Below are 23,580 nucleotides of genomic sequence, written 5' to 3'. Positions count from 1 at the left end.
TGATCCAATCAGCTGTTACGACAGCCCATATCGATACTCACCACACTGAGTCCAAAAGCACGCCTATTGACGCAAAAAAGGGCAGAACAAATCTGTCGGCAAATATCGATTGTATTTTTATAGCGCGCTTTTCAAAATGTTGGCTTCTGACAAGCAGCCTATTTTATTATTGCTCACAACAAAAAATAAAACAGCTTTAACTAATTTATCATTTATTAATGAATAAAATCACTGTGAAACACGATCAAAACTATATATGACTCTGCTTGTTTGCCCAATTTGAAATGTTAAATCGGGCCTACCAAAAACTAAATCCGTTTTTGTTTTCCATTAAAATAGTATATATTTAAAATATTATTTTCATAATGCACTGGGCATTTGCTATAGGACGTACTCATATCATGCTTAAAACGAATTGTATAAATAAAAAGCGCCTTATTAAAATTTTGCTTCGATATTTTTTCTCCATTTCTGTGTTTGTTTGTTTTTTTTTTTTTACAATATTTTTTCGTTGTTGCCGCCGAAAAATAACGGTACGTCTTTAATTTATCAAAATTATTTTACATGACAAAATAAAATTGTAAATAAATTCGCGAACTGAGCAAAGACACAAAACAATGAATTTAGCTGCACTAAAAAAATGTAACATTATTTTGCGAATTCTACAAAAAGGATGAAAAGTTAAATTAAAATCTAAATTTCAATATATATAGGTATATATATCTAGAGATATATATACGAACATTTACTTTGGAGATCGCGCGTGATTTATCTTCGCCTTCTCCTCATCGGTAAACTCCAAAATGCTCTCGATTGCCTGCAGATGGCCCTGCGAGTTCTCCTTGTCCGTTAGAAAATAGAAAATGGCGCTTTTCAGGAATTGCAGCGTTACTTCGGGATCGACGCGGGTGCGATTCTTTTGCGCCTCCAACAGACGTCGATAGATCGTCTATATAGATTATTGAGTTAGTCGGTGGAGTGTGCGAGAGAGAGAGAGAGAGAGAGAGAGAGAGAGCAAGAGAGAGTGCATAAGAAACGCTTTGTATTAGTAAACATATAAAAGCTTAAGCAAATACATATACATCAAGTGTGAGGTTAGGTTAAAAAAAATATATAATTATAATATTTACATAAAATTCTTTTTTTTTAATCATCTGTGCTATATAGATATATATGTTTATATATATATATGATATGATATGATATATGAACATTTAACATAGAGTATATTTGAGGTAGGAATTCAGGGCGGTTGGGAAATGTTATATAGATTCTGGAGTTTATGGTCTGTATGGGAACTTTATATGAGAAATACATGCTAAATATGTTAAGTAATGGATACAAATCTGGGTTTTTAATAGCTATACTTCTGTAAATTTTCAGTAATTGTTGCTCAAGAGCAACGAAATAGCTAACAAAACTAGCATTGTTTAATATTCTAAATTATGTAAATATAAAAGAGGGTAGTCTTAAAAACTGTTATTTTATTTTGATACATTTTCAATAATCATTAATATATATATTTGGTTTTATATTTATTCTTTTAAATAAATATAAATAATAAAAAAATATATATAATATTACAAAAAAAAAAAAAAAAAAAAAAAAAAAAAATATGGAGCATGTAAATATTATTTTAAATTATTTTTATTTGCTTTTCAATTGAATTTATAGTTTTACAATTATATTTTCATAATGTTATGTACACATACTTTCAATAGTTTTTAGACTACCCTCGTTTATGCAATAAACTATTATAGATTATATGTACATGTGTGAAGAGAACATACCTCTTGTTACCACTAAAAGAAAAAACATTTATGTTCTTTGAAGTGAAGGCAACCAAAACGTATTGCCGAATCCCACAGCTGAATGAAATGCTTACAGTGGAAACACTGTACGCCCTGAAAGGGGTCTTTACAGTACTAGAGAAGTATATCCTGAATTGCATGCTTTCAGAGAAAATAAACGGGATTTCTGAGTCCCAGTGTAAACACCACCTCAATAGAAGGAACTCTACTATATTTCCCATGGAAACAAAATGTGAACTACCGAAATTTCAGTGAAGCAGCTGTTGCATTTCGTGTTCTATTCCACTCGTTCCCCCGCCAGAGTCGCACCTGTTACCATTTACCTTTTACCTTTACCACGCATGATGAAATGGCGCAAATGTGAATGAGGTTAGGTTTAATATGAATTGCCAAAATATGTTCCATTAGCCAATGATCAGAAAATGAAGATGGAAATGAAAATGAAAATGTAAAGTGAAAATAAATTAAAAATAATTTTAGTTTTTCTCATAAATTTTGCAAATAAATTAAAGAAACTAATTCGGGGGGATTTAGGTACAAATTGTTAAGGGAAGGGAAATTATTATTGTTGTTGTTGTTTTTGTTGTTAGGAATATTACAAACCTTACGCGCGCCAAGTACCCACAATGAAATGGCCTCCTTTGCCGTAAGGAGAGCTTGATTACTGCCGCATTCCCTCATTCTACACTCTGATGCCTACAAAAATAGTTTCGATTTTTGTTGTTCGATATTGATATTCGATTGTTTTTTTTTTTGTTTTTTTTTCGTTATCGGTAATACGACAATATATATAGATAGATATAGAAAATTAAATTAAACATTTTTGTAAACAATTTTTCAATAGAAAAAGTTATTATAGAGATATATATTAAGAGAAACAGAGAGAGAGAGAAAAGTTATAACTGTAAAACATGCATTGGAAATAATAGTTAAATTGGAAACTAAAGACTTTTTGCGGCAACTGTACTTCATGCACTCATCCTCTAAGTAGTGACTGTACTTAATTCGCTCTACTTGAACACGCAACGCAACGGAACGCAACGGAACGGAATGGCATTAGATGAAACAAGCGCAACAAATCAAAGAAACACAAAAACGTCGGTGTGATTGAAACAAAAACAAATGTTGCTTATTTAATGCTTCGACATGAATATTGCCAAAAAAAAAGAAGAGATGTAATTAATTATGTTACTTAAGCTTAAATATATGTTGTAATTAAACTAAATGTAATCGAAAATGAAATCTCGACGCGCATCTCAATTAAATGCAGCTTTTCCAGCCAGGCAAAGCGCCAAATTGAAATGGAACACGCCCTAAAATGGTTCTCAAATGTTTTATGTTGATTGTGTGTTGGTGTTGTTGTTGTTGCTGTTATATGTCGAATGTGGTATACGAAATGTGTTGTACGAGTCGCTCAGTTCATGATGCAACAAAATGCAACACACAAAACAAAACCGAAAATAATATTAGAAATATATTGAAGAATCTTACGCGTATATTCTCCAGCTCGTCCTGCGTGCTCTGCAGCTGATGCAGCAGCTCGTTGATTGAGACTTTGCTATCGGGCTGTCGCTGTGCCAGTTCCATAGCCTGCGAAACAGTGGAATGGAACATTAGAATATTGTCATTTAGAACAAATATACGTATATATAACATTTCTAGATACATTTCCCTATATTCTAATATTGACTAGGTTCCCCTAACTGCAAGGATATTTCAACATTTCGTAAATAGTTGAATTTCCCCATATTCTAATAATTTTCTTATATATAAGGAAGGATTTTCCCACACTAAGATAAGACTATAATAAGGTATTATCATTAAATAATCCAGTATTTAAAAGAGGGAATCTTAAAATTTCCCCATATTCTCAATGTTCCCATATGGAGTCTCTTCACAATGTTTTCGTTGTACCTGATCGGCGCGCGAAATGCGCTCCGCCTCCTGCCCCTGCTGATACATATGCAAGTACATTTTGTTCTGCTTCTCCTCGTGCTCGACCAGCTTGCGCTGCAGATCCTCGAGCTGCTTCTCCAGCTCGCGGATGCGCTGCTTGGCATGCTCGTAGTCCGGGACAATGTCCGAGTATCGGGTGTTGCACTCGGCCAGCTTCTGGAGCAGCGCCTCGACCTTGTCGTTGTGCGAACGCTTCAGGTCGCTCGTGGCGCCGTCCTGGGTGCGTATCAGCTCCTCGATGCGGTGCTCGTACATGCGAATCAGCTCCTGGCGCTGCAGTTCGTAGTTCTCCAGGTGGCTGGCCGCTGCCTCCGCCTCCGCTGCGGCCTCGGCCTCGGCTGCCGCCTCGTCGGGCGTATCGCTTTGGGTTTGCGAGTCCTTCGAGTGCACCGACGACATGGTCAGATCCTCGAAGTGGCCCGAGTCGGCATACGAGCTCTGCATCTCAGTGGACATTTGCATCGCCTGCAACTGCTGATGCTGGCGCGCCAGATGACGCGGACTGCACTTGGCCTCATCCACCATGTCCACAATGGGCGAGACGTCCTGGGACGTCTTCAGCTCGGCTTCGCGCACCGTTACCGCATCCGAGGAGGCCGAACGCTCCTCGGGCGAACTCAGCGAGGCCTTGAATAGGCGCAGCTCCACAACTTCGCGCGTTAAACGCAAGATTTCCGTATCCTTTGCCTCCAGATCCTGACGCGCTATGCTCAACAGCTCCTTCAGGCGACGTATCTGACGCTGCGCCCGCTGCGTGGGCGTCAGATAATCGGAGCCCACCTGGCCCGCATAGTTCGAACAGTGCACCACGTACTTCATTTTGCGTCCACTAAAGGTGGTACCATTTCTGCAAAGCAAAAGGGAAATTTTTCATCAGTCTGAATTGGCAAATAATATATCTCGAATCTGTATTTTTCCCAGTTCTTTTCTGATAGGCAAACTAATATTTTATATGCCAAAATTACCCTCTAATATAAAAAATCATATTTGAAATGTCCAGATCCCAAATTTCCCTATATTATGCCATATATATTTTTACTCGAATAAATTACTCAATATTCAGGTATTTCTTATCCCAAAATTTAACTTATGTTTAAGGGCAATTTACATTACAAATTCCCTATATTAAGGGAAAAATTTTATTAATATTTTACCCCATTGATTTTTAAATATTCAGGCATTTTTATCAAAAAAACTTTTGGACCAGATCACATTAAAATTTCCCTATAATAAGGGAAATTCATTAAATATTTTCCCCATAATTTTTAAAGCTTACCTGGCCACATAGGGATGCTCGCAGGACATGGTCGAACGACCCGATGTTGTGGTCGCAAATGAGTACATCGAGTCTAGATCATCATCCAGATAGGTGCTAGGCAAGTCCGGTGTCACTGGCGGTGTCCTCGGCGAGATCTTCGACTCGGGCACTGTGGAGAGTTTTCCTCCGGCTGATGCCGATACAGCCGACGCTGATAGCGATGCTGGCAGAGAGTCGTGTTTCCTGTTCAGCAGCGACTTTGACGAGCGGCTGCAATGGATGTGATTGGATGGGGCTCCGTTGAGCGGCGTTTGCGGCGTCTTTGGTGTGGACGTAGACGTGGACGTGGCTGTCTCAGCACTGCCGCCGTTCAGCTTTAGAGACTGCAAATGGAAATAGTTGTTGAAGCTACAAACTGCTTAATTTGGCTTTCGCTGCTTTTGCTAATCGCTCGCTGCGGTTGCTCCAAGCCAAATCTCTCAATTGAATGCTCACTCGTGCATAGTTCGCGAAAAAGCGCGTAAAAAAGATAGCGTGAAACGAGCCGCAAGGGAAGCGAGAAGAGGCTGAAGTTAGTGCTACAGCTACAGCTAGAGCTGGAGCTGTAGCTGAAGATAGAGTTACCGTAACGCCCCAAAACCAATTTGTTGTTATACATTATACAAAACATTTTAAACACCCGTCGATTTTTATTTCTCTGCCTCTTCTTCTTCTTTGCTTACTTTCATTGTGGCATTCCTTCCATTCCAAAACAACAACAAATTGAAACAGAGACATTAACCGCTACCCTGCCACATTTTTGTGGTCAATTAGCTGCCTAGTCGCGCGTCTTGACTCGATTATATAGACTATATATATAATATAAATATATAATATATATATATATAAATGCATAAACCTAAACCTAGTGCTAAATGCCAATAATTTCCCATTGTTTCATTTCCTTTTTCTAAGCTGTTGTGGTTTGGCTTGGGAGAAATGAACACCTGCCAGGCCTAGCTTTATGAAAGCTGGCACGAATTTGATATAAGCCTAATCCCTATTTAATGCTAGTTACTCACGAAGGCCAACAAATCAATCAATACAGATATGTACCATAAAAGATTAAGGTATAAGTAGATTTTATACGAGTTTAGTCCATTTTAGTTAGACTTATTTTGCCTAGGAATTCCCCCTAGGTTGAGTCCCACGATTTACACACGTTTACCACACGAAAAACACTTCAAATTCTCTCTTGGTACACTAGCTATAAGAGCATAATTTTCTTAAGGCTCCAAATTATATAAATATAAACTCTATCAATGTGAAAACCTCTTTCAGAAAGGTTTATCTGTTGTAGCTTTTTGAAAGAGCTGTTCTATATATAATCAAAATATATAATTGGTATACGAATGTACTCGAATAGGTACACTTTGCATGCCTTTGGTACATTATGCCTAGTCCATAGGCATTTGGAGTAGAATGCCGTAGATAGCAGAAGCTTTTTACAGTGTACAACAATATATGAGAAAAGGTACATTAAAAGCCCGTCGATTGCTATAAATATCTTCCATTTCAATTCAGAGTAATGTACCTATATTATAGAGATATTCAATTATAAATCGGTTTTTATCAAGCGCATGCAAATAATGGAGATTTTCCCCACTTGAAATGCGTTCAGTGCATGTGATTTATCTGAAAGCTGCTTTCAGACTCAAGTCTGCTTCATTTAAGCATATTACGTGCATGCAAACAGCGATGATATAATGCAGAAAGTAAAGACCTTTTCCCTATTTCCAGGTACAGCTTTAAAAGAGAAACAAGCAGAGCAAAAGAAAGACAGAGAGAGAGAGAGAGAGGGAAGAAAACGCTTCAGTTGGCAGTTTGTGACTTTGCGACTGGCCCAAATAGCGAATTGAAATGTGATTTAGAAATGAGTGTCGCCTTCGCCAGCTGGCGGGACAGTGACTGGGCCAACTTGTCATTGGGCCGTTTCAGCGATTGTCAGCGATAATGGCCAAATGCAACTGCAACTGCAACTGCAACAGAAAGTGGCTCGCAAATCGGGTTAGAGGCAGTTAGAAAGGGAGGTAGTACAGAGCACGCTCCTCATGCATATTTCATAATCATCATTAATGAGTTTCTTGCCCTATTTTAATTGTTCAACTACTGGGAAATAATTTTTTATTTGTTTTTATTCTTTTTTATTTTTTTGTAGTACTTCCACAAAAGATTCTCGCAATGAGCTTTACGCACGAGCTAACAGCACACAGCTGCTTTAATAAAACATAAAAAGAAAAGACAAGATACAACAAAACATAAAACAAAGCTCAGAGGTGTGAGCAGTCTTACACAGTGAGAAAAAATGCTGATTAATGTGCATTGAGAATGCCATTGAATGAGAAGAAGATGGAAATGCGGCAGAGGCCAGCTTGAGTTTAAACTGTGTAGCTTCAGATAAAGATGAAGATAGAGCTGCACGCTTATGTAGATATAGATGCAGAAAGAGTTCATTTAGTAACGGAAGCAGAGTCAGAAAGCAATACGGATACAGATACAAAAGCAAAGATATGGAACCATTTATAGACATATAGATACTTTTAGAGATAGATACAGATACAGATACAGATATAGATATAGATATAGATATAGATATAGATATAGATATAGATATAGATATAGGTATAGATATAGATATTGATATAGATATAGATATAGATATAGATATAGATATAGATATAGATATAGATATAGATATAGATATAGATATAGATATAGATATAGATATAGATATAGATATAGATATAGATATAGATATAGATATAGATATAGATATAGATATAGATATAGATATAGATATAGATATAGATATAGATATAGATATAGATATAGATATAGATATAGATATAGATATAGATATAGATATAGATATAGATATAGATATAGATATAGATACAGATACAGATACAGATATACAGATACAGATACAGATAAACATAAACATAGATATAAACAAGATATGAACTGCTCGCTGTTTTCTCTCAGTGTACTGACCCGTTCGTTAACTGGGCTAATGTTGTTATGTTGTTATAAGAAAATAGTCCCAAATGCTACGGTTACGCACTTCATAACCGACTTTTCCTCCCCTCAACTAACTCGCTGACATCGCGTCGTCTTACTATTCAATTAAAGGTCCACTACAGTCACGTCCCAGCAATTCAACCCATTCAACCAATGTACTCTCATATGGCCTGCATATATCATTTCTCTGCTTCTTCCTTAGAAAAATCGATGCTTTTGATTTGAGCTCTGCTCAGGTGTGCGAAACATTTCTGCATTTGTGTCGTTGCAATTGCCACAATGGTCAAAATAACCCACTTGGCCAACAGCCAAGATAGCTTTCTGGCTAAGTGCATACATGTGTACACATATGTATGTATGCATGTATTTATTTCTATATAAATATTCACATGTAGCAAGATTATTTCAATTTTGCGGCACTTTTATGGATTTTTTTTTTTTTTTTTTTTTTTTTGGCACAGCTTTCAGGGTCGTCGAAGAAGTGTGATAGTATTTAAAGGAAATGTATTATATAAGCATGTACCTTTAGAATCTCAGGGAATTTTTAGTTATAATAAATAAAAAAAATTATATTTTATTAAAAACTGCATAGGACCTCCTATATAACAGTTTTATAAAGGATGAACTTTCTATATTTACGATTTTTTTAAAAGAAACACTCAAGGAGTTTTTGTTCAACATTTTAAGAAAACTTAAAAAATGTAAATATATAAACTTTATATAAAATATTAAATATTACTCAATACATATAACATGCCAACAAAATATTTAAAAAATTCCCTAACGTTTGAAAGATTTTACTAGTTCGCTTATGAGCTGAAGGAAGGAAGCCTTCTGCTTGCCTCAGAGACAAACAGTTTTACGTATTCCCTGTATTTACACTTCGCTTACACTTTTTCCTTAGGTGACAGTTTAAATATTTCCCTGTATTCGTGAAAAATCACTAGCTGATGGTAATTTTAAATATTTGCCTTTCAGATTTTGCTTAAGCACACACACACACACACACACACACAATTTCGCATACAGCGACAGTAGCAAATATCAATAATGATAATTTATGCAAAAGGGCCAACGAACTGCAATTATAGGCAATGCGAGTGTCTTAATAGTGCCCCTTTCATTTATTATTAACATTTTCGAAGCACAGCCGTACGAAAACCTTTCCACCAGCTGCTGTCGCTAAATTACAACTACGAGAATGGACAGCGACGTTGCTGCGACACAGCTACACGAATATAAACAGAAACATAACGGTAAGCGCAGGCACAACATACTTAAAACATTTACACAGAAAGTCCGAAATGATTTGCCATGGAGCAATAACAAAGCGAAAAGCGCGAAATGGAAATGGAAAGGGACGAGCGAAGAGCTTTTGCTTTTGCACGCGTTCGCGTTGAGCATAAAAAATCAACTGAAACGCAAATCGCATGGGTCAGACCCAAATGAAGAAGATGCCAAAAAATAACACGAACAAGAAATGAAAACAGTTGAAGCCGAGAACAGCAGCAACAACAAGTGAAAACAAAACGAACCCTCCCAGCGGGCAGCTAAGATTTTAACTACAGGCGAAGTGAAGAGAGAGTCAAAGAGAGAGAGAGAGAGAGTGTGTGCGTGTGTGTGTGTGTATGTGGTCAGGTGGTTGAAAAGCAAATGCATGTCCATGCACGTCAGCTTCGACGAGCTCGTCTGCAAACGAGCGCATGTCTGTGTGTGTGTGTGTGTGTGTCTTTCTGTTCCTGTCAATATTTGCAAAAGCTGCGCCGTGCACTTGCATTTCCTTGTGGGACGACCAACTCAGCTGATTTTCTTTTTTTTTCGACATGAAACTGAGCGGAAGTGGAATTGAAACAGCTGCTAGCGCACTTTTCCTTTTCGTCTCACATTGTTTATGCAAACGGGAACTAAACGAAACACAAACAAATACAAACAAGCAACGGTGATTGCCAAACTGCAAAAGCTTTGAAGGTAACTGGCCCAATACAATGGCTGCTCAACTGTCGCGCACATGTACAGTTTTAATGCGATTGTTAGGTAATTAAGTATGTGTGTAAAACCGATTGATTATTAATTTAAGCTACTTATATATTTATGTACAGTGATTAAGTGGCCACAAAGTAATTGTAATTAAATCAATAATACGATAATTATTGTGGTACATCTAGGTTGCATTATAAATACGATTTATGAATATGAATATCAATGAATTTGAGTTCGAAGCCTCAAGTCAAAGAATTGTATATTATTTATAAGTTTTTTCTATGTACTTACATATAGTGGACATTGCCATATATCTAATATGCAGATTGTTTAAGTCAATAAAATATTGATTTCTGCTAAGCTTTGCTTTTAGACCTAGTGCTATATTATTCTTACATATGCGAACATATATACTGTGCACTAAACTATATTTCTGGAGCTAAAAATATACTATACGATAATATTATAACCTATATCTGATACTGTACAAAGCGATGAAAGATTATTTTCGATTCCATACTATACTTTGGCTATACGAACCAATACCGTATTGTTAGTTTGTGATATATGTAACTCTATTGAACTGCTAAACTTTGTTTAGGCCAAGGTAGAAGGTATTAAACGCTCTTTCGTTCACATTTTATACAGCTAAACATGATGTAAACTAAAATTTCAGTTAAATCTCCTAGCAGGGTAGTTAAGGATAGATGTATATATGTACATATGTATAAAATGGATTCCATATCCTAGTCCTAAAAACTTTGTCGAACTCGCCTATTTATCCTTCATTTTGTCAACTTCATTCAGTAAGCTTCAATATATTTATCTACATGCATACACATATTGCGTATATTTAGCTAGAAAGCCCCTATAAGACATTCTGTATGCATACATATATAAATAACCACCACAATAATCTGGAATAGAGCTTAGGCACACTTTGAGTTATGTTGAAGTGCTTAAATTATAAATGTGCCAACAGTTCGTATCGACCCGCTTTAAAGCATTTAATATGCAAATGCGGGGCTGTTATGCCTCACACACACACACACACACACACGCACACCCCCACACACGCTTACACAGGGTTGTCCTCACGTTTCGTAATGAAGAAGAGCAACGAATCGTATACGAAAAGCCTTTGACGTCGCTTACGTACGCAATTGTTGGGGGCGGGTTTTTTCTTTTTTTTTTTTTTCCTGTGTCCAGGTTTTTGTACTTTCTGCGTTTCATAGGTCAAGCAGTAGGAAATGCAGACGGGGGCGGTTTACGGGCAAACTAATCGATAGCGAAATGTGTGCCACCCACAGCGGAAATAGATATTGAAGTTAGCAAAGCTACTCACCATATTACGCGACTTGGCTTCCATATTGGCCAAGAATTGCAGCTCGGCTGGCTGCTCTGTTAAGGCCAAACAGAATGCATTAAACCGAGTCTCATCCAATTGGGAAGGCGTTGCCGTTCCAGTTGCCGTAGCCGTTGCCTCTGCTTCCGCTTTGCCCGCTTTACGCTGTCCCAAATTGCTCCAGCTGCGATAATGCGCGAATTTTGCAATTTTTTCGCCGGATAACGGTTTGCTGCTGCTGCCGTTCGTTGTGCTGCCGTCGAGATGAGCGCGCGTACTGTGGTGGCCTACGCCGGCAGCAGCAGCAGCACCAGCAGCAGCAGTGGCAGCGACAGCGGCAGCGGCAGCGTTGCCTGTGCCTTTTGTGCCGCGCAAGCGCATAGAAGCGGAACGACGAAATGGAACAACAGGGGCAGCGCTGCTTGCTTGCGGTACGCGTGTGGATGCCGTTATTGTTGTGGGTGTTGCTGCATTTGCTGGCGCTTTTCGTGTTGTTGATGTAACTGCAACTGCTGCTTCGTCCTCTGCTACTGCTGCTGCTTCTTCTGTTGCTATTGTTGTTATTGTTGTTCTAGGTGTAACTGCTACTGGTGCTGCTGTTGCTTTTGTTGTGTTTGCTGTTGCTGAATCTTCTTTTACTATTGTTGTTGGCGGTGCAACTGCTGTTGCTGCTGGTATTATTGTCACTGTTGTTACTCCTGCAACTGTTGCTGTTGCTACTGCACTAGGTAAAGCTGCTGCTGCTGCTGCTGTTGCTGCAGCTTCTGTTGCTGCAGCTTCTGTTGCTGCTGGTATTATTGTTCCTGCAGTTGCTCCTGCTACTGTTGCTGTTGCACTAGGTAAAGTTGCTGTTGCTCTCGTTGTTGTAGCTTCTGCTTTAACTGCTGCTGCTGTTGCTGCTGCTGCTGTAGCTTCTGTTGCTGCTGTGTCTACTGCTGCTGCTGCTATTGTTGTTGTTCTAACTGCTTCCACTGAAGTTGTTGCTGTGTCTGCATCTACAGTTGCTGCTGCTTTTGACTTGATTGTCTCTGTTGCAGGTTCAGCTGCTCCTGCTGCTGCAGCTCCTGCTGTTGGCTGCTCCTTTGGCTCCATTGCTGAGGTTTCTGGAGGCAGCAACGACGTCATCGCTGAACGCTGCTACTGTGTGGCTGTAAATAGAAAACAAAAAGTGAAATTATAATAATGCAAATTAATGCAATTGTTGCTGCTGCACTTTCAAAAAGTAGAAAAAAAAAACAAAAACAAATTTGAGCAACCGTTTTAAATGCTTCATTATCTTAAACACTCGCGCGTAATTAAAAACTTTCTATGGCTGGAAAACAAATTAATGAGCAAATATGGCCAATTGGCAACCCTCCAAGTAACACCCCCCCCCCCCTCTCTCCCCCCTACATGTGCCATAGAAAGTGAAATCGGAGATGCGCTTGCATGTTGCACTCGGATTTTGGCGGCAAATCATGAAATTCCCATTATTTTTGTTGCTGTAATTTGCTCATCTGGTTGGTGTCTTAGCTATAAATATATGTATATATACATATAAAATGTATACATATACATCTATGGCTATGCAGCTTTGTTCTAGTTACGTCAAAGCTCAAGGCCAATGGCTTATCCATAACCAGCTGTGCACACGCATTTGCAGACACTGTACAAATTGCCCCAGCCTAGCCCATTGGGTCTGCCCCAACGGAAAAGTTACTTATCTACGTTTCTTTGAAATTAAAACAAAATAAATATATATAATTTATACTTAATGTTTTATGTAGATGTTTGGAAAACTGATTTCTCCGTCTCATTTTCCGTTGACTTCAACTAAATTTGAGTGAAAAGTCAAAGTTAATTTGCAGCAAGCTGAAATTCGAAAAACAAAACTGTTCTAATTTTTTTGTACACTTTTAGAGTTTCTTCTTTGTAGAGCATATATCACATTGAAATGCGATCTGTGTGGGAAACATTTGCCGCACGCTTAGAAAACACTTTGCAATCGCTCAACATTCGTTGCAACATTCTGTGGAAACTTGCAGATATTTGATATAAGACTCTTCGACTGTGGCCAAAAGAAGAAAAAACTCCCATTCCATAACAAGGGAATATCTGTGTAAAATCTTTAAATATATTTTCAAAGTGAGATATTAAAACTTCAATCCAAAGCTAATCCAAATCAATGTATAAATGGTTTTCCATTTTTCAGGGCTCACAACCCATGCACAGAACCCAATATACTCGCTTCATTTCCTTCAATAAACGGCAGAATTATGATAAAGCGATAATGAAATTGAAAATGAAAGAGCGTAAATAAAAATGTTCACTTTAAAAACGCTTTAAGAATGGTTAAATTATATTGATCTAAAAAACCAATACACTTCAGACTAATTGGTGCAGTGCGACCATTTAAATCTCTATTAAGTGGATTTAGTCTTAGTGTCTGGGATCTATTAGCTGTCGCTCCAGTTCGGCTCACAGCATTTCTCCAGCGATTACATTTAATTATTTCCGCTTATATCTTTCGCTGACTGACAACTGCAACGGCAACCACGACACCAACAAGGGCCATAGAAGGTCAATTTCACAGCTGAACAAACGTGTTTTTACCTTTGTTTTGTATACGCGGCCAGGAAATGAAGGGAGTATATAGGTTTTGGGCAATTTTCAGCTGTCTGCTTGAAGTCAAAGCAGTAATTAGAGATCTACATAGGTATGTATGTACATTGTATATGTATGTATATATCTATAGATAGTTCAAAATGGAGATAGTTAGATATAGAGTATATGTCTCAGACAGACTTGGACATCTAATCAAATTAAACAAATCTATAAACACCTTTATAGAGCTCTATATTCTTATTTATAGAACCTTCCATAGATCCATGCATTTGTCTAGATACATTTTACTATGTATATGAGTAGTCTCATAGGCGTCGTAGATTAGGACAAACTCAACTATCCTCCACAGTTTTAAAGTTAGGTTTATCATGTTATCATAGTTTAAGACTTAGCGTATTAAGTTTGGAGGTATGTAGCCTAAAAGATTTTGCAAATACTAAGATATATAATTTACATTAGGTATATATTTTCTGAACGTGCATCGCGTAGTCAGTCATGCCCGGTGGCAAAGTTTTCACTCATTTTCTACACACAAATTGTTAAGGTTTAAAATTTTAGTTAGCGTTTTCAATTGGTTTGCTGCCATGTTTTTACTCGTACAGTGAAGACGGCCTAAGACGAACGCACGCTCTTATACGATATGTGCGAAAATTTAACCAATTTTCCTTTTCAAAGAAACTTTAATTGATTTGGAATTTCAAAATCTCTATTAAAATGTTTACCAACTAGCTAGCCAGTCTCTACTGTAATTGTATTATGCTTTAATGTCGATAGCATTTGATTGCTTGGCAACGCATTTCTTTGAACTCAACGACAAGACAAGGTCGTTGTTTGATATGGAGTGCAACGTGTTGGCATCTCGATTGAATCTTTGAAGATAGCGGGTTTTTCGTATTTTCGTCTTCTTCTTACATTAATTTCGAAAAGTCAGGTTTGAGTTTGGGATATGTGAACTGAAGCGTAAGCTTACAAAAAACAAATAGCAATCAGCGTTAATTGGAGAAAAAACGCCCACAAATAAAAGAAAATAAAAATGCAGTAGAAAATAAAAAAAAATTTTAGGTAAAAATAAAACTAAGCGAATAACAGAAAAAAGAAGAGTAGATCAGGGAAATGAAACAAAAGAGTTCATTCACAATATACACTATTAAAAAAAATAGTAAAAAAAATTATAAATTATAAAACTATAATACAGAAAAAAGTATATTTTACAAATAAAAAGTAAAATATTTATTTATAAATTTGAAATAAAGGAAAACGAAAATGAAATAGATACTGCATACTAATAGCACTCACACTCGCAGTACTCGCTCTCTCCTCTTCTCTCTCACTCTCCCACGTAGCTTTATCAAAATAACAATTTTGTTGTTGCTTCTGATAAGAGACAATCGAGCAAATTGACGGCCTCAGCGAAAAGTGTAAATAATTTCAACGCGTATGGCTATTTATGTATATTATTTACCTCGTTTTACGTTGATTTGGCAATATTGCACAAACGATTTTCCAAGCACTTAGCGTGCTTAATTAAACTAATTGTTAATGGCAAAAAGCAAAACAAAAACAATAACCATAAAGAGAAGAAAACAAAGTCTGCGATTGAGCGAAGAGCAACGCGTGTTGCGAACGACAAAGTGCAACTGAAAATGTGGAAAATGCTTTTGTTGAAGATGGAAAACAGTTTCAAGCTGCCGCTGCGGCTGTGCCGGTGGCGGCTGATGCCCCAGCTAGAGCGAGACAGAAAATGGAGTAGCTAATGGTAGAAGTGTGTTGCAATCGAGCGAGTTGAGCGACGAGCCCAACGGATGGCATTTTAAAATGTTAAACTAGGTGAAAGGCAATTGCTAATTAATTGACCTAAAGTACAATGGGTTTTTTCACTTACCCCATTAAGCTGTTTCACATGGCATTTACAGTTTTTATGGGCTGACAAAGAAGTTGGCGCCATAACTAACGTCCGTCCAAGCGGAACGCATTGCAGCTATCCAAAGGAGTGCATGAAGTGGCTCTCTTTCTAAATGCAATGCCAAAGAGTTAAACTATAACACAATATACACTTATTCTTTAGATTTATACGAGCTTTGAGTTTTATTACGCTTATTTAAAATTTACTCAAGTTTATCCACATTTCAGTTAAATATCGCTATCGTATTCGATAAATGCAGCTGGTCACTCAGTCAGCTGTTGGGACAGTGTTGCTCTGAGCACAGTTATCGATAGGCCAAGTATTACTTGCACTTTGCCGACGCTGACTGTCAAAAAGACGAAAAGCAAAATCAAGAGCTGCTTTGTGTTTGTTGTTGCTGCCAGCAAAATTCTACTTTAAAAACAAAAAGTTCACAAACACCCGTTATTAAAATACCCACAGCGTAAGTGAGGCCACTTATAGAGTTTCTTTCCTTCGTCCTACTCACAGCTAAATGATTTATTTTGCAGTTGAATCATGGATCGTTTGCTACGTTTAGGCGGCGCTATGCCACAGGCTGCACCCCCAACAGATGCGCCCGTCGTGGACACCGCCGAGCAGGTGTACATATCATCTCTGGCGCTCTTGAAGATGCTCAAGCACGGTCGCGCTGGAGTGCCCATGGAAGTGATGGGCTTGATGCTGGGCGAGTTTGTCGACGATTACACGGTGCAGGTTATCGACGTGTTCGCTATGCCACAAACGGGCACGGGAGTCAGTGTGGAGGCCGTTGATCCCGTGTTTCAGGCCAAGATGTTGGACATGTTGAAGCAAACAGGCCGACCAGAAATGGTTGTCGGCTGGTACCATTCGCATCCGGGCTTCGGATGCTGGTTGTCCGGCGTGGATATCAACACCCAGCAATCCTTCGAGGCGCTGTCCGAGCGCGCCGTGGCCGTTGTCGTCGATCCCATACAATCGGTCAAGGGTAAAGTGGTCATCGATGCCTTCCGCCTGATCAACCCGAATATGTTGGTGCTCGGACAGGAGCCCAGGCAGACCACCTCGAATTTGGGCCATTTGCAGAAACCGTCGGTGCAGGCACTGATCCATGGCCTGAATCGTCATTATTATTCCATCAGCATTAACTATCGCAAAAACGAGCTGGAACAGAAAATGCTCTTGAACTTGCACAAAAAGTCCTGGAAAGATGGTCTCACACTGGCCGACTACAATGAGCACTGCTCCATTAATGAGGATACAGTCGCCGAAATGCTTGATTTGGCCAAGAACTATAATAAGGTGAGCTTCAAAATTTGTTTAACAATTATAAACAATTTGTATATTTGCATAGTGAATTTTGCATACTCTTTCAAAATTGCACATATTGTTGGCAGCTTTGCACGTTTGTTTTATTTTTGTCAGGTGGCAACTCTTGACGCAACAACAAATGTTCACTGCAGCCCTTTGAAAGTCACAAAAGTTCTGAAAGTTGTTCCTCTGAACTAGTTTTTTTATTGTTGCACCCAAAAGCGAACCAGTAATTGTTGCTTTTTTATTTTTGATTTGACTTGCATGCTGTCTCGCTCTAACAAATGGATTTTCTTCTACATCAATCAAAGCTATGAAATGATATTAGACTTAGTCTGTATAATTAATTTTTAGGTTACCTTTCGATCATTTTGATCCTGTACACTCAAAAATATTTAACTTATCTTCAAACCGTCATAAATGCTATCAGTATGGTTAATAGTATATTAACCATTATCTGCTTCCTTATCATATATTATACATAAATATATCATACATACATACATATGTATATGTATATTATATCCTATTGATTAAAATGTATAATAGAGTATTTAGATCATTTTTATAAAAATGGATAGTTGTAAAGGAAAAATGTTGAAATTTTTATAGAAACATCAACTGCGTCTATAATATAATTGCAATATATCTAATTTTCTCATTCTCGAATTTTCCCCCTCTTTGCAGTCTCTCGAGGACGAAGAGAAAATGACGCCCGAGCAGCTGGCGATTAAGAATGTGGGAAAACAGGACCCGAAACGGCATTTGGAGGAGAAAGTGGATAAGGTCATGCAAAACAATATTGTACAGTGCTTAGGAGCTATGTTGGACACCATTGTCTTTAAATAAAAATTGCATTTGCTGTTCTAGAGCATAAAAACAACCCTCAAATATAAATCATACCCATTCAGAAAACTCGAGTAAAATAAATTAAAAGAAAAACTGCTTTTAAGTTTTACACAGAAAACAAATAAATGTATTTTTATTGGAGCGACAAATTTTGCATAAATTTTTGCGACAAATTACGAATTATGAATTACTTATATTTTAAGTATAATAAATCTTATGAAACTTAAGACTAAGCAGACGCAGCAGCTGCGACGCCGACGTTCATGTTTTTGTTGTTGTTTGTAAACAGCAGCAGCTGCTGCTGCGTTTGGCTGCGCCGCCGACGTTGTCTTTGTTGCTGTTGTTGTTAACAGCGACAGCAACTGCGCCGCTTTTCTAATTAAAGATGGCGGACATGGCATTTAGGCGCGCTCGCCACGGATGCGTCTGGCCAACTGAATGTCCTTGGGCATGATGGTGACACGCTTGGCATGAATAGCGCACAAATTGGTGTCCTCGAACAGGCCAACCAAATAGGCTTCGGATGCTTCCTGCAATGGTAAAGTGTTCGAAATACTCATTACATTATGGCACTAAATTGGGCCCACACTCTATGCAACACCCCCCACTCCGCACTCCCACATTTGCAGACACAATACTTTTTTTTTGCTACTTCCCGCCAATTTACCTGCAATGCGCCGATAGCTGCCGACTGGAAACGCAAATCGGTCTTGAAATCTTGAGCAATTTCACGCACTAAGCGCTGGAACGGCAACTTGCGGATGAGCAGCTCTGTGGACTTTTGGTAGCGACGAATTTCTCTCAATGCCACGGTACCAGGGCGATAGCGATGAGGCTTCTTAACACCGCCAGTGGATGGGGCCGATTTGCGGGCCGCCTTGGTGGCCAATTGTTTGCGGGGCGCTTTTCCACCCGTCGATTTGCGAGCTGTTTGCTTAGTACGTGCCATTATTCGAAGTGGAAAATTCCTTTTTTTTCACTAGGTTGATCGGTTGAGCACTTTTTCTCACGGGTAAAACGACGTCCGAACTGTACGAAAACTTTTCAATGAATGAAAGGTGAAGGGGTCGGGCGGAGTCGATACTGCTGGATTATTTTCGTTATTCGAGGAGTATCGATAGTGATGGAATCTTGAATTAGAAAACTATCGTAATTATCTAAGCGTATATTCGTATACCATTCGGAGTATTCAATATTCATGTCGAAATGTCCATATATAGAAAATAGTTATTACCTAATAATATTAAATATAATCATATAATCAGATACATATAAGCTCAAATTTAGTAGTCCAGTCTTAGCCCCTGCCAGCGCGGCTTTGAAATTTTAGATTGAAAGTTTTCAAATTAAAAGATTGACGATGAAATGGTTGCACAATAGTTTTATGACACCTTTAGAGCAGTAAGAACTGTTTACCAGTATTTGCTATTTCAATTGTTGGTGTAACATGTCTTATAATTGTCATTAGTTGTGTACGTGACTCATCGCTGATGACGTCATTAAAATATTCTGATATGTGCGGCTGGCTGTACCTGGCTTTAATATTGGCACAATCGTGATTTACTCAATTATATCTCATCCCTACTATCGATATCATGACTAACAATCACCACTAACCAGACAACACACTGACGATATTGCGTTCAACATCAAAAGCCATCTCTATATACAAAGTAGCGGTAGTTTCAATTTTTGGTAAGGCAATTTTAAATGTCATTGTAAATTTTATACATATATGTATTTAAACTTTCTATTTTAAATTATAGCGAATCAAAATGGGTGATTCACAATATGGAATTTGTCCATATGATAGCTCGCATCGCATATTGCTCTTTAGAATGCCCGTCCACATAATAAAATGTGCGCGCAACTACAAAGGACCCCCATTAGAGATTTGCAAATATAATGCGACGCATCGCATAAAAGCGGACCTCATGGAACAGCATCTGGAAGAGTGCGCCGATTACAAAAAATTCCATGAATACGAATTATTACAAAAGGCGTTTCAAGTACGTAAATCACCGCCACGTTCTGAATAACGGAAAGCCAAATATTATGATGTAAAAAACAAGAAAGGAAATAAAAATGTGATAAATGCTTATTATTATTTTTTAGTAAAGCGATTCTACTCTTTAGCTGTATTAAAGTAAGAATATTATCTAGAACGGAAATACTATATACAAGAAACAGATTGCACGTTCCTCTTACTCAATTTTTCAGAAAAAAATACACAAATATGTATATACAGTGGCTTAAATTTTAAATTAATATCTACATTTACATAATTAAACGATATCCATTTCCAAGTCGGTGTCGATTTGCTCGTCCAGCAGCCTGTGGCTGTCTTCCTTCTCTTTAGTCTTTGATTGAGAGGTGGCGTCACTTAAATTCGATAAGGGACGCACCTTGCCGAGATTAACAACGGGACTTTGAGTATACAAATAAATTGCATATGATACGACGGCTATTGCCAATGCGGTATTCATATAGATGGGAATTGCGAACAGGAAATAGCAGAGCACAGCCGTAAACATCAGCTCCAGAGCGCTGGCAAATGTCTTAAGTATTGAGTTCATATACTTCAAAAAGAAACTTGTCACAATGCCTATAGCAGCATTGTTGATAATAATAATTATTACACCGAATCGCGCAATGCTGCTCAGGTTTTTCGCACTGAATGCGTCCAGCAATTCGCCTCTGAACAGCAGTATCAATGCATTACAAACGATTGAGTCCATGTACATAAATATATTCTGCACGAAAATGTTGACATCTGCGCCTTTGTCCTTCAGAAGGTATTCGTTGTAGACGCCGGCGAGGCAGGAGCAGATCGTTTGGGCTAGGATGAAGATGGCGTTTATGCTAAGGTCGAAGCCTGCCATATTTTTGCCATTTGCCTTGGAGTTCGTTTGCGTGGCATTCACAGCACTCGCACCCTGCAGGGCAGCCGCTTCGCTATCGTCATTTGCATCATTGTAGAACCTATTCAAATCCACTTGCTTTAGCATGCAGCCGAGCGTTAGTAGGATTAATGATATCCACTGTCGTTGCGACAGATACTTCTTGAATATGATTTGGAACAGTATACCAGTGACAACCACTCGTAATTGGAGCAAAAGGTAATACGTAGTCGGATCAAATGTCGCGAGATTCACAAAAGCTAAATTATTGTATAAACAGTAGAGAAGCGCTGGCACCATATAGAGTCCCAAAACACTTCGATCTTTGTGCACATCACGTACCAGCGACCGGAGACTCTTGCTATGGAAGCATAAAAAATCAATTAGTAAATTACTCAGAAATATATTCCACACTTACTCTTTGCAATAGAGGGATGTCGAAACAATTAGCTTAAAAACTTCCGTCAGTAGCACCACCGTCACGGTATTATAGCTATAAGAATTATTCGAGTCCTGCGATGCCGTCACAAAAATGCCTACGAGATGATATTGTAATAATTATAATAATTTGCAACTCAAGATATGCACTCACCTTGACCAATAAATAATGACATATACAGCAGAAATATAATAAAGGTCAATTTTGTGGGAAATAATTCACGCCAATTCGTCGTCATCTTGGGAGCTGCTGCTGAAGACTGTTTCTGTTGTTCAGCTCATGCAACTCTGTTTTGCTCGTTTGCTTTTGGAGTTTGACACGCTAACAATTTAATTTTCTTTGACTATTTTGAGATAAACTATTTTTTTTCTTTCTATTTATATTGCTATCATAGTCGGCTAAACAGCTGTTCGGCGACAGTGCTGCAAAATTGCTCGATATAGTCGGGCATTGTACAACTTTGGTCTTCTCTCAGTGTGTGTGCGTGTGCAGCCAACTTCAAGCCTTTTCTTCTTCGTCGTCGTCAAAATGGCAAACCGCGGTGGTCGTCATGCTCGCAATGAGGATTCAGAAAATACCATCAATTACGTGCAATGCGATGGTCTGGTAAGTTAAATATAGCGTAAACTGAACGTGGCACGTGCACGGCCCAAGATCAGTGCAGTAGAAAGGCGTGAAAAAGTCATGGCAGTGCCACGCGCTGCGCCTGCTATTTGTTTGTGTGCGTGAATATGTGTGTGAAAGAGAGACTGCCATAGGTTGAGAGAGCGAATGCTGCCGCATCGGTTGCAATTTGCAGACAATGGAGAGAAAGAGAGCGCCGCCTTAATTTCCAATGACTTTACAATTTAAATCTTTTAAATATAATTAAACATGTCCTCTTTTTAGGCCGTAATGAAAATGATTAAGCATTGCCATGAGGAGTCGAGCAATATGGATTTGGCCCAGGGCGCCCTTCTTGGCCTGGTTGTGGACAAGTGCCTGGAAATCACGAACTGCTTTCCCTTTCCCAAGAGCGGAGACGAGACCATGGACGAGGAGATGTATCAGCTGACTGTGATGCGTCGTCTGCGCCGCGTCAATGTCGATCACTTGCATGTGGGCTGGTATCAGAGCTCCGATGTGGGCAACAGCCTGTCTCTGGCCCTGCTCGAATCGCAGTATCACTACCAGACCAGCATCGAGGAATCTGTCGTGGTTGTCTACGACACACAGAAGTCTTCGCGTGGCTTCCTCTGCTTGAAGGCCTATCGTCTGACACCGCAGGCCATACAAATGTATAAGGATGGCGACTTCACACCCGAGGCATTCCGCACCCTGAAAGTGGGCTACGAGAGTCTCTTCGCCGAGATACCAATTGTCATCAAGAACTCGCCGTTGACCAACATTATGATGAGCGAACTGAATGAGCTGCTGCCGGAAGACAAGGGACACAACTTCCTGGACCTGGGCACCGCCTCAGTGCTGGAGAATCACATGCGCAGCCTGATCGAACGCGTGGACGAACTCTACCAGGAAGCTGTGCGCTACAATAAGTACCAGCAGGTGGTCTTCAAACAGGACACGGTAAGCGGTTGCTTTTCACAGTCTATTAGCTTGTATTAAGCTTTCTTTCTCATTCTGCAGGAAAAACATCGTGCTCTGGCTAAGTTGGCTGCTGAGAATGCTGTGCGCACTTCAAAGGGCGAGCCCACAGTGTCTGAGGAGGAGGTCATCAAACAATTCCGACCCCTGCCTGTGCCGGCCAGGTTAACGGCCACGATTACCTCTGGTCAAATCAATACGCATGCCCAGCATATTGCACAATTTTGCTCTCAATCGCTTGCTAAACTTTTCATCACCGAATCGCTGCAGAACGCCAAGGAAACCAAGGAGATCAAATAGTTTAGTTTATGTTACAAATCGAGTCTTTGTCTGTATAGCGGCAACAAACAATAAATCCCAAACAATTTGCAGCTGTGTGTAAATACAAGGCACAGCTGAGCGAACTCTTTATGTCACATACGAAATGCTCTCTTTATATGTAATGCTCTCTTTGCTGCGACTTTTAGCTGGCGGCTTTTATAGCTGTGAAAAGGCCAGATCAACAACATTTAAAAAGCTGAAAAAAAAACTTTTTGGAATCTACATCTAAAAGATAAAGTCTAGTGCTTCGATTATCGAG

General features: G+C 38.9%; 7 protein-coding genes and 1 long non-coding RNA gene across 12 annotated transcripts in view; 5 read left to right on the top strand and 3 right to left on the bottom strand.

The window, feature by feature from the left end:
* Positions 1-23,580, top strand: part of LOC108649650 (uncharacterized) — a 203,819-nt gene that overhangs the window by 101,642 nt on the left and 78,597 nt on the right. The window lies entirely within an intron of this gene.
* On the bottom strand, positions 196-12,535 carry qtc (GRIP domain-containing protein quick-to-court). Of its 4 annotated transcripts, XM_018098615.3 has the most exons (7): positions 11,411-12,535; positions 5,044-5,408; positions 3,726-4,614; positions 3,303-3,401; positions 2,415-2,507; positions 750-949; positions 196-662 (listed from the first exon to the last, which is right to left on the bottom strand). In XM_018098615.3, exons 1-7 carry the CDS (start codon positions 12,533-12,535, stop codon positions 542-544), a joined length of 2,892 nt encoding a protein of 963 aa, XP_017954104.2. In that variant the 3' UTR covers positions 196-541. The 4 variants fall into 4 exon arrangements, with proteins under 4 accessions (XP_017954104.2, XP_089114539.1, XP_017954108.2 ...); XM_089258413.1 differs by having other exon boundaries at positions 196-949; XM_018098619.3 differs by lacking the exon at positions 2,415-2,507.
* LOC149091602 (uncharacterized) lies at positions 12,455-13,256 on the top strand. Its single transcript, XR_016196569.1, has 2 exons — positions 12,455-12,552; positions 13,106-13,256. It is a non-coding gene; the product is annotated as an uncharacterized LOC149091602 (long non-coding RNA).
* On the top strand, positions 16,202-18,203 carry Rpn11 (regulatory particle non-ATPase 11). Its single transcript, XM_018098636.3, has 3 exons — positions 16,202-16,380; positions 16,448-17,219; positions 17,916-18,203. The coding sequence occupies exons 2-3, from the start codon at positions 16,455-16,457 to the stop codon at positions 18,075-18,077; spliced, it is 927 nt and encodes a 308-aa protein (XP_017954125.1). The 5' UTR covers positions 16,202-16,380; positions 16,448-16,454; the 3' UTR covers positions 18,078-18,203.
* On the bottom strand, positions 18,175-19,026 carry His3.3A (Histone H3.3A). Its single transcript, XM_018098642.3, has 2 exons — positions 18,745-19,026; positions 18,175-18,607 (listed from the first exon to the last, which is right to left on the bottom strand). The coding sequence occupies exons 1-2, from the start codon at positions 19,024-19,026 to the stop codon at positions 18,479-18,481; spliced, it is 411 nt and encodes a 136-aa protein (XP_017954131.1). The 3' UTR covers positions 18,175-18,478.
* On the top strand, positions 19,617-20,196 carry LOC108649664 (uncharacterized). Of its 2 annotated transcripts, none has more exons than XM_018098648.2 (2): positions 19,617-19,772; positions 19,844-20,196. In XM_018098648.2, the coding sequence occupies exon 2, from the start codon at positions 19,853-19,855 to the stop codon at positions 20,114-20,116; it is 264 nt and encodes an 87-aa protein (XP_017954137.1). In that variant the 5' UTR covers positions 19,617-19,772; positions 19,844-19,852; the 3' UTR covers positions 20,117-20,196. The 2 variants fall into 2 exon arrangements, with proteins under 2 accessions (XP_017954137.1, XP_089114541.1); XM_089258415.1 differs by having other exon boundaries at positions 19,740-19,756.
* On the bottom strand, positions 20,215-21,803 carry senju (UDP-galactose transporter senju). Its single transcript, XM_018098625.3, has 3 exons — positions 21,570-21,803; positions 21,396-21,513; positions 20,215-21,338 (listed from the first exon to the last, which is right to left on the bottom strand). The coding sequence occupies exons 1-3, from the start codon at positions 21,652-21,654 to the stop codon at positions 20,363-20,365; spliced, it is 1,179 nt and encodes a 392-aa protein (XP_017954114.1). The 5' UTR covers positions 21,655-21,803; the 3' UTR covers positions 20,215-20,362.
* Positions 21,784-23,425, top strand: eIF3h (eukaryotic translation initiation factor 3 subunit h). The gene is made up of 3 exons (XM_018098633.3): positions 21,784-22,022; positions 22,305-22,982; positions 23,043-23,425. Exons 1-3 carry the CDS (start codon positions 21,945-21,947, stop codon positions 23,298-23,300), a joined length of 1,014 nt encoding a protein of 337 aa, XP_017954122.1. The 5' UTR covers positions 21,784-21,944; the 3' UTR covers positions 23,301-23,425.

This window comes from Drosophila navojoa, chromosome 3 (assembly GCF_054131105.1).
Source record: "Drosophila navojoa isolate 15081-1374.11 chromosome 3, UAZ_NAV_1.0, whole genome shotgun sequence".
In the NCBI taxonomy this organism is placed as follows: Eukaryota; Metazoa; Arthropoda; class Insecta; order Diptera; family Drosophilidae; genus Drosophila; species Drosophila navojoa.
The sequence above is the reverse complement of the archived record's forward strand: the minus strand, read 5'-3'. Positions and strand labels throughout refer to the sequence as shown.